Genomic DNA, 10823 nt, shown 5'->3' with positions numbered 1-10823 from the left:
TAATAAGCTACCACTACATTATAAGTTTGGAGCCATAAATGATAGGAAATACAATATGGTATATAGATATTATGGTATAGATTAGTATCATTAGTATGATGGATATTCTCATATGGCATTGAAAGTATGTAAGGAATAATACATAGTAGTATAATAGTTAATAGAATTCATTTTCCAATGTGTAGGTGGGCTGTTCAACTCAAAGTGGGCACTGTACGTATGCAAGGAACAAAATCCAAAGAATACCTACCACAAAATTTTTTTTTTTTAACAATATCTATCACTTATTTATTTATTTTTGTGATTGATTTAACTTCACACAACCCCTTAGAGGATTTTTTTGCGATTAATTTAACTACACACACACCCTTTAGAGGATAAGGGGGAGGGGATGAGGCTAATCACACTAGGCTACTTCCCCATCCATAATACTTGCCATGGTGTTATTAGAATTCTTTCATACAATGTGAACATGGGCTCTAAATTGTATCAATATGTTTGTGGGCTATCAATATGTTTGGGCTATATATTGTGTCGATATGTTTGTGGGCTATATATTGTATCAAAATATTCATTATGAATGTAGTGAATTATGTTCATCATCAATCCAAACAACACCTACCATGGTTATTAGAATTATTTTCCTATTGTGAGCATGGGCCATATATTATGTTCATCATCAACCCAAACAACACCTACCATGGTTATTATAATTATTTTCCTATTGTGAGCATGGGCCATATATTGTATCAATATGTCCATTATGAATTGCAATGAAATCTTTTTTCCAATGTGAACGTGAGCCATACACTATATCGATATGTTCTATGAATCCTTAGTGAAAGTATAAAATGTGAACGTGAGCCATACACTATATCAATATGTTCATTATGAATCCTTAGTGAAAGTATACATTTGGCATGGCTGATGGCTAGTCTCGTCCTCTCATGTGTGTATTGTCAACCATAGTTAAACATGGTAACATAGCCTATATGGATCATGGGCCATATATTGTATCAATATGTCCATCATGAATTACAATGAAATCTTTTTTCCAATGTCAACGTGAGCCATACACTATATCATGGATGATTTTTTCCTATTAGTCTTATTAAGAAGCGAAAAATTCCTATTAGTTTTATTAAGAAGCGAAAAAATTTATATTGGTGTCGAAAGTTTGTATGCCTTGATAAAAATAAAGGTTTGAAACATTCGCCAAGATTTGAAACTTTTATGAGAAGAAATTTAAAGTTTTGCCAGGAGTTACAACTTTTTCTTTATAATTCAAAAGAAAATATATAAAATTGTAATAGGTTCTACAAATATTGTGAAACTAAAAAAACTAGTTCGATAAACTTTTGCCAAGATTTTATATTAATATATAAGTATAGGTTCGATAAAAACATCCCTGCACTATATCAATATGTTCATTATGTATCCTCAGTGAAAGTGTACATTTAGCATGGTGATCACTAGTCTCTCCTTCCTCTCATGTGAGTGTGTATTGTCAACCATAGTTAAGCATGGTAATAGAGCTTATAATTCAATCTAGAGTCGATGTGAAATGAGCAATGTGTTGCTTCTTGTTCCACTGCAAGGCGGGGGGGCATGGGTGGCAGCTCAAATTCTTTAGACTCGACCTTGGTGGTGAGGTTGATTACTTGGCTCTTTCTCTTGCTCTCAAAAAATTTTACATCATTGCTAGTCCAACAATAGCTCCTATTAGATTGCCTTTGTTTGTGCATGCCCTCTACCTTAGCTCCTTCACATATAGTGGATGCCTTTTTCATGGGGGTGGCCTTGATTATTGATGTGGTAGGGTTAATTATGCTGAGTGCCCCTCCTACTCCTCCTTTGGTGTCACCTTCTCATTAGGGCTGTCCTAACCTTGTAAGAGTGGAAGTCATAGACAAGTATGGTCACTTCATCAAGACTAAGTGTAATAGCATATTTACGTGTATTTTTGCTCCTTTTTCTTGAGCTTCCTTGTATCCCACATATCATTTCCAAGATATATTATCCTTTGAAGGCATCTTCATGATTTTGTCCAATGTACTATCATAGAAAAATATATTGTCTCCATCTTCTTCCTTGTGCAATCCAATGACTTTACTAGCCCAAAGTGGGTGCCCAAGGTTATCATCCTCTACCCAGCCTCTACCAATGTAGCTATTATAATAGTACCCTCTTTAACATATTGTAGATCTCTGTTGCACATCTCTTTAAGCTATTCAGTTCTTGATTTTGACCTTCTAGATCCAAGATACATTTCCCTTGTAGGGGCATGAAAGAGGCTATTATGTCTATTGGAATATTTATTTTAGAGGGATACTATCTTGATTTGTGTTATATCAATGTACTATGGTAGACAATATATTTTCTCCATTTTCTTCCTTATGGAATCCAATAACTTTACTCCTCCAAAATGGATGCCCAAGGTCATCATCGTCTACTAGAGTACCGTCTTTAACTTGTTGGGATCTCTACTCCACATCTCTTTAAGTTGTTTAGTTCTTGCTTTTGCTCCAAGATACATTTTCCTTGCTGGGGCATGCAAGAGGCTATTAATCTCTACTAGAATATCTATTTCAAAGGGATATTGTCTTTGATTCATAATTATCCAAACAAAAGTATAAACCATATCCTATTCCATTTTTTAGACTTTATTAATAATATTCTCTTGGTCAAAGAATATTCCCTCCCACCATGACACATATTGTTGTCGAGCATATTTTTTAGCCTTCTCTAGCAACCTCTTTCTTTCTTCAATCCATTTCTTATAGTCAATTCCCCTGCTCAACTTTTTAGCTTCTTTTACCTCCTTTAACCATACAACTGGATCTAGCTTGGCAACTTTCATGATGGATTATAGTACAAATATGAGAAACTATCGACCTTTATGGAAGCGAATCTTTGGGACTTGCCAAATAGAAACACTACATCCATATCACGCTTTTTCTTCATTAAATAAGCATGTCAAAAACTTAGATGGTTGAGTTTCTTGCAAGATTTCACTTTTATTCCTTTGATCCATATGCAAAAACCTTGACATCAAGATTCTCTTTGAGCTAAATTACCATGGGCTTAGGTGTATAAGGGATCTACTCAAGTGATCATAGCTAGCAATGTAAAGCATCATCTCAAGAAGGCCTCTTTGCAAATGCACTAAAAATTTGGTCAATATGTCCTTGAGTATGCCCAGCAAGTAGAAAGCTTACTTTCAGTTTGTGAAACACTCCCATACATACCAACATATGAACAAGTATGCAAGAGTAGTCTAACTCTTATTTTAGGCCTTTACATATGCTGCAATAACTAAAACGAGTCAAGATTATAAGCAACTCACTACCTCCTCTTGTGGAGATTTGCGGTCTTTCATATTGCTACCCAAGAAACATCTGTTGTTCGTGCTTTCACAAAATATGCTCATAGTCATGAAATACTAATACAGTAACTTTATGTTGGTGTTATTTATATAATTGTTTTTAAATTTTGTTTTTGTTTCTATTCATAATAAATTTCAAGATAATAACACTAGGATACTAGGATGACATCAAGAAATAGAGAGCAAAGGCACATGTGCACGAGCTAGGATGCTTAATTTCCTTTTCCTACAGTTATAAGAAAGTTGAGACATGTTAATGGGTTAAAGAACTTGGCCAATCCATATCAAAATCCTCACTATCTTATTAATCACCTCCTTGATCACTTCTTATTTAAATATGATTGGGTACCATATTTTTTTCTAAACAATGTGTATAAGTTTTATCTTTTGCTACTATAATGAAAATAAACATCTTAAAATCATGTATAGTAGGTAGTATAGTATCTTATACTAAATCTTTGCATTCTATAAAATAGGTACTACAATAGCTTGTGATGTGAAGCATGCACGAAATTGTTTAACGCTAGAGAAGGATGAGATACAACATCTTTTATTAAAATGCATGTGAAGGTTGTAATGGAGGTTCCCAATGAAGATGAAGAAGTTGGCACTTGTCTGCTGGAAAATAGCAAAAGGTTCCAACCAACATCGAGAGAGCCTATGTTTCCTCTTCTTGATGAACCCAGCAAGCTAGCTTCATTAACTAATATAGAAAATGATGTCCCCTTATTGACAAACAAAGAATGATAGGTAGTAACTAATAAAGAGGATGCATCCAATAAACAACCTAAATAACTTTTCAATGTTTTAGTCTAATTGAGAATAACATGTTTTGAGTAGAAAGATAGGCTTATTAGCAGTTACTATTGATTGTAAATGCCTCAAAGCAGCTTTACACTATGCTGCTTCTCTATGGAAATATTTTTTTCTTCATGATTTCGCTCTTTCAATAGTTCAATTTCAATATTGAGCCCATGTGAAAACTTGAACATTTAGGCTTGTTTTTAAGTCGCAATTTATACATGATAATCTATCATCATGTTTATAAAACCCTGGTGTGATGCAAAAAGCAATTGCATTGTGTCATATGACAATTTATTTCTTTATTGAATAATGGTGTGATATGAAGAGAGAAGTATACTTACCGTAAATTCAATGTAATAGAGATACAAATACATCTTATAAATTCAATGTTGTTATGAATACTTTAGTTTTTTTCTTATGTTTTATATTTTTGTATTGTCTTATGAACGTGCAAACTGTTAGTGTAGTGTTGCACTTATCTTATATCTCAAGAGAACTTGATTGTACCAAGTTTGCATCTCCAGCATGGCATTCTTGATGTGGTAAACAATCTAATATTTAGTAGTACCAAAGAATAGACAACTTGAGTGTCTAGTTTTACTAAATATTGTATATTCTACATAATACTTTTTTGCCAAACCCTAAAATAATGAACGTTTTAGACTTTGGTGGGGCTCTTAAAGTGGTTGAAAACTGAGCCTAGGCTAGGCTTATGATTAAGACTACACTGCAACACTCGTTTGCTACATTGACTACATGGAATGGGAATTTGAGGATTTATAGAGGATGCAATGCCCCATCTTCCTTGCATAGAGAGTGAACCGCCATTTATTTGGTAGGATCATTCCTTCTTAATGAGTTCTTTTACTTCATTCTTAGATAGGCAAGGTTTGGGCCATCCTTCATTGAAAAACTCATCTATTGCACCATTATACAATACCAATTTTGTGCACTAGCCACCAATAACAATAAGGCATTTTGTAGATATATTCAATTCCACTAAGTCCCTTCCCTATATCTAACCATGATAATTGATCTGCCAAGTAATACGAAGTCCCCTTTCCCACCACCATGATGTCAAAGCCTATTAAAAGCAATAGCCACTATGATATCCTCTTCGTTTTAAAAGTTTTATTTTCCATTGCAATGCCTAATGATCAACTTAGAATTTGATATGATTGGCCATAAGATAACACTTACACTTTCTGATTGAGTAGACCATAGCCAACCCCTCCATTAAAGCAAGTTCAGATACCCATTGCATATGTATATGTGAGTGCTGAACAAAGGGGTTTTTAGGACTTAGGAATATGCCATAAACTTACTAGATAGGACTATCTTAGGGATTTTACCGTGCAAATATTGAGGGATAGTGATATTTCAAGGGGCCTACAAGACATGTTGAGGGTTTTTCAAGGACCCTATTCTCCTAGAACTCCCACAAACACGTGGCATTGCATATATAGACCATGTTGACCTTCATGCCTAGTTGTATAGTTTTGTTCAACACATTCAAGGTCCAAGTTCATACTCCCCAAGTGAGGTGAGTATAAACCTAATGACATACTTGGAAACATCAATATGAACATGAAGTTCTATCTCACAAAAGGCGACGTTAATATTGGGGCTTTGTCTATGACTTGCTTAAGATTTCAAATAAAAAGATCGTCGATTGCAAAATCTTGAAACTATTGACCTTGACCTCCTTAATGAAGTTATTATTGCTTGCTATGATGAGATCCCCAACGACAACAATAAATGGTGAGGGTATATGTGCTTCTCTTTGCAATCACCCCATGATTAAGTTCGCTTCTTCTAAACTCTTTCCACCTAAAATAATGTAAATTTTGTTGTACCATGTTCGTAGGGCTTGCATGAGACCATATAATGACTTTTTCAATCAGCACACCAAATGTTTAAATCTCTTCTCAATGAAACCTTATGGTTACTTCATGTATACCTCTTCTTGTGATTCTCCATTCAAGAAAGTAGATTTGAAATCATTTTCATGCAAATGAAGTCCTATATTGCAAGCAAGAGGAGATATTATCATGTAGATGGCCTTCATCCTTGTGACTAGGGCAAATGTCTCTTAACAAACTATGCCTTTCTATTGAGCGCATCCTCTAGCAACCAATCTTGCTTTGTACTTGTCTACACTTTCATCAAAGCCTTATGCTTGACCTTGTAGACCATTCTTTCCCTTGAGTTGTCCAAGCACCATTTTTCAAAATGCCATTGTATTCCTCTTTCATAATATGCCCATGGATAGGTGCTTTGTATTACACATGATCAATTTAAAGCAATAAAGATTTTATTCAACACAATCGCGCATACCAAAGTGAGAACTCACTACAGAGGATGTTAAATCAAAATCCAAGTTGGATAAGTTCGACATTTAACATAAGCTACTTAAAACTATTACACATCCATACATATTGCAACCATCTTATAGACTAACACATTTTTCCATACATATTGCAACCATCTTATAGACTAACACATTTTTGCAATATTTTGATACCTCAGACACCTCCCCTTTTTGTAACTTTTGCAAGACCGAGACCTAGTTGGGATTTTATACATGCCCTCAAAGAGCTCAATCCTAAAGATCGCAATCTTTGCAACTTTCATGAGTGCAGAGAGCTAGCTGGAGGATTTTATACATACCCTCAAAGAGCTCCACCCTAAAGATTGCACATGGCATATCAATTCATCGACTGTTCTAGCCAATCCAGTCCCTTCTCCCTTATCCTCTCATTATCTACACCAACCAAGTGAGATATACTCATTTCTGTTTTGTACATAGTGGCATGGCTGCTTACTTCTTGCTAGACCAAGTACACACATCATGAATTCACAACTTGGTATACTCATCCTCTATTGTAGATAATGCCATGGTTCCTAAGACACACTATGCTAAAATTAATCTTTAGTTAGGTTTGTCTTTGAATTGATTCTTCTTACCACCAAGAGAGAGAGAGAGAGAGAGAGAGAGAGAGAGAGAGAGGGCCCGCCCTGGGGGGGGGAGTTGCTTTTGACTAAGCACGAGGGACCTGAAGAGACTACGGGAAGGATCCTATGAGGATGACCTAAGGGAACTACTCGCCAAAGATTGCATTGGCCTTAGTCAGAAATAGTCCAAGATGTATTGCATACAGCAAAGAAAGAATATTGTCAGATGCAAGGTCTAGCTTGTTTCAATACAGGGTTCAAGGAAAACAGTGCATTCTTTAAGAGATGGTCATTTAGCTGAGTTCTTTAACCATAACCCAACTACTTTCCCTAATCTGATTGAAAAGCAGTACTCTTTGTGTACCGATTGGACAGCGATACTGCTATCCATGATCAAACCTCCTTCGTGGCTGTTGCATATCAATGCTCCACCCAGTTATAGGTCAGTCCACAGTTGCTCAATTTTATTAGGTCCCCCTATGAGGAGCGGCCAAGTGCATATGTCAAAGATAGGCTTTGAAAGAACTGCGCTGAATCCCTACATGATTTCACACCAGCTCGAAAGTAGCATTAAATGCAAAGTTCCCCGTCTTGACCCCAGCAATTCCATAGAGAACCAACAGCCAGCCAAACACAGATTTTACAGGGATCCTTGAAAGGTCACACGAGAAACACATTCTCTGATGTCCTTGGCTACTCTATTGCTACAATGAAACACATTTTGCAGGGATGCTTAAGAGATCACACCAGCAACACATTTTCTAATGTCCTTGGCTACTCCATTGCTACAATGAAATTTAAGGAGAGCATGACAATACTACATATCAATTGAAATGGCAAGGGCAATATACAGACAGCAATGCAATTCAGCATAACCTGGTGGCCTTTTCCAAAATTGCCCAAAAAATAGGAAGTGACGAATTAATCGCTAAGTATTACATGCTTCAGCATCAAATGATAAATATACTAAAATGTCACAGAGCTGCTGCCTGGAGCTCCTGTACACAACTGCAATATCCCAAAACATGGTGGCAAAAAAGTGACTATATGTTTGCATCGTTATGTACCTGACTTTGAATGACACTAGAGACATTCTTCCGATGGCGGAACAACTTTGCCATGGCCTTACGTTCACAATCCTAAACAGAAGAAAATATATCATATATATGATGTGGAAACATTACACAAAGCAAGCCATAGGTTTAAAGCCATCTTTTAAAAAAATCATATAGTTTGCAACGACATTACATCAACTACCTCTTCAATAGCGTTATTACGGCATAGCACCGACTTCATAAAGTGTCCAGACCTGGAACTGAACATTGTATAAACACATGAACAGCATGAACAGACACACACAGTCACATATTTTATATGCAAGGTCCATAAACACACACAATGCAAAGCAAGCATTCACAAGACTAACAATAAATGAGCAGAGGTAGATCTCATCCACTATAAGATGCTTCCCTAAAATAGTCCAAAGCAAAAATTGTAACGTTGATCCTCTCCTATGCCATCCTCTTCCACACGGAAGGTCAATAGGCCCTTGAAAGGATTCCATGGATGGGGATGCAAACCCTAGATACAATGGAGGGATGAGACCTCGATATGAACCGACCTGGCAAGGGACCTAAAGCCAACCCGTGACTGCCACATGGCCGGCTGCCATGAGGCCAACTGGTCAATGACCTGCCCAATGGCGGTCCACAATAGGTGCTCACACGTGGCTGATTGCCACATGACCTGCCTACAAGCCAGCCATCTATTGGCACACATGTAGCCTGTCTTCTGTATGGCTTGGTGCATCACCTGCCTGCCATGTGCCTAGTACATCCTATGGATCAGCTCCATAGTTACCAGAGAACCGCGTTCCCCCATCTGGAACAGGGAAACAGCATTCCCCTGTTCGAGACGGTTCCCGGAACATGGGCCTAGCCAGAGCTCCAATGAACACCAAAACTGGAATGTTCCTGGAAAATGGACCTGGACCAGAACTCCAGAGAACGCTGTTCCCAAAATGCCATCCAAGATCATTCCAGGGTTCCGGCTTCAGCAGCCTGGCTGACGCAGCCTCAGCCTGGCCCCCTATCAGCTCCCCTCAAGGCTCAGCCCTGCTCTCATCCCCTTCCTCAAACCAATCCAGTGTTTCATGCCATGACAAAGCACATCAAGGTCTAGTGCTGAGAATATCTAGAGCAAAGACACAAGCCTTTTCTATTTCCCAGCTAAGGAGAACCCTGCAAGCATATTCACAGCCACACCAGTATGTGCTACAGCAACTTGGCATCAAACCTCCTTACTCATTGAAAAGGGGAAGGAGAGAGGGGGGGGAGGCATATCAATGCTCCACCTAGTTCGAGGTCAATCCATAGTTGCTCACTTTGTAAGGTCCCCATATAAGAAGAATTCCAGTGCATATGTCAAGATAGGGTTTGAAAGAACTGAGCTGATCATATTTAAGAGGGAATGGGAACGTTCCAGGAATACCCAATCTTGGAATGGGAACATTTTGGGTTGGGGGAATGTGGACCCATAATGGGAACACCACGTCCTATGACATCAATTGAAAATATACTAGGATACTTTCTGTAATCTCAAAAAAAAGGTTTAGTTGTAGAGTTGGTGGTACATATCCGTGCCCTGCTTGATTTATGTCAAAAAACAAGCTGAAATAAGCCCTTCTCCCTTGTCTTTTTGCTGGAAACTAGTGCGCTGACTTTAGCCTGCTTCTTTTGAGTGAATCAAAGCTCTAGATACTGTTATAAGGGGCATTTTGTTAGAAATGAATCCATACAGAGGGCATCCCCCAGCAGAAGACTGAGAGTGTGTCCCCAGGAATTACACAGAGACATGTTTAACTATGGAATCAATAGTTCTTTTACTTGTGTGCACTTCACAACCATGAGTGTGTGTGCAGGCCAGTAAATAGACAGTGCTCCAAGAAAGATAGAGAATCCACAAGGGGTATATTTCCACCCAAAACTGGACACTATACAAAAGACAGATGCAGAGTCCCACCAAACTGTGGTCCTCTGATGTTACCAATAGCTCTCCTACTATCTGCTTGATACTCCTAGATCCCTAAGCCCGCATGCTCTTCTCTAAGCTTATGTAGACTCTGATCTCTCCACCTTGCCCAGGTAAGCCTAGGTGTTTTGTTAGAAATGAATCCCTACAGAGGGTATCCCCCCGCGGAAGACTGAGAGTGTGTCCCCAGGAATTACACACAGAAGTGTTTAACTATGGAATCAATAGTTCTTTTACTTGTGTGCACTTCACAACTATGAGTGTGTGTGCAAGCCAGTAAATAGACAGTGCTCCAAGAAAGATAGAGAATCCACAAGGGGTATATTTCCACCCAAAACTGGACACTATACAAAAGACAGATGCAGAGTCCCACCAAACCGTGGTCCTCTGATGTTACCAATAGCTCTCCTACTATCTGCTTGATACTCCTAGATCCCTAAGCCCGCGTGCTCTTCTCTAAGCTTATGTAGACTCTGATCTCTCCACCTTGCCCAGGCAGTCAACCTAGGTGGGCAGCCCCTTGCCCAGCTAAGTCTGCAGCTCCTCAGCCCCAATTCACCTCCTGGTTGTAGGCCCAATTGGTGCTGCTCTGCTGCTCCTTCCTGCTCCCTGAAGTATGATGCCAAGTGAGGCCCCTTTGGCCTCTTCA

General features: G+C 38.3%; 1 protein-coding gene across 1 annotated transcript in view; it reads right to left on the bottom strand.

Annotated features, from left to right (window-relative positions):
• Positions 1-7617: 7617 nt before the first annotated feature.
• LOC147886334 (uncharacterized) overlaps positions 7618-10823 on the bottom strand; it is a 64714-nt gene continuing 61508 nt past the window's right edge. The window contains exon 9 of the mRNA XM_087395413.1: positions 7618-8283. Coding sequence (XP_087251539.1) covers positions 8188-8283 — 96 coding nt within the window. The 3' untranslated portion in view covers positions 7618-8187. The remainder of the gene's footprint in view (positions 8284-10823) is intronic.

The sequence above is a fragment of the Dipteris shenzhenensis genome, chromosome 24, assembly GCF_047967505.1.
Source record: "Dipteris shenzhenensis isolate YYH24624 ecotype China chromosome 24, Dip_SZ_1.0, whole genome shotgun sequence".
NCBI classification, from domain to species: domain Eukaryota; kingdom Viridiplantae; phylum Streptophyta; class Polypodiopsida; order Gleicheniales; family Dipteridaceae; genus Dipteris; species Dipteris shenzhenensis.
Note: the sequence above shows the minus strand (reverse complement) of the source record. Positions and strands in the feature narration are given on the sequence as shown.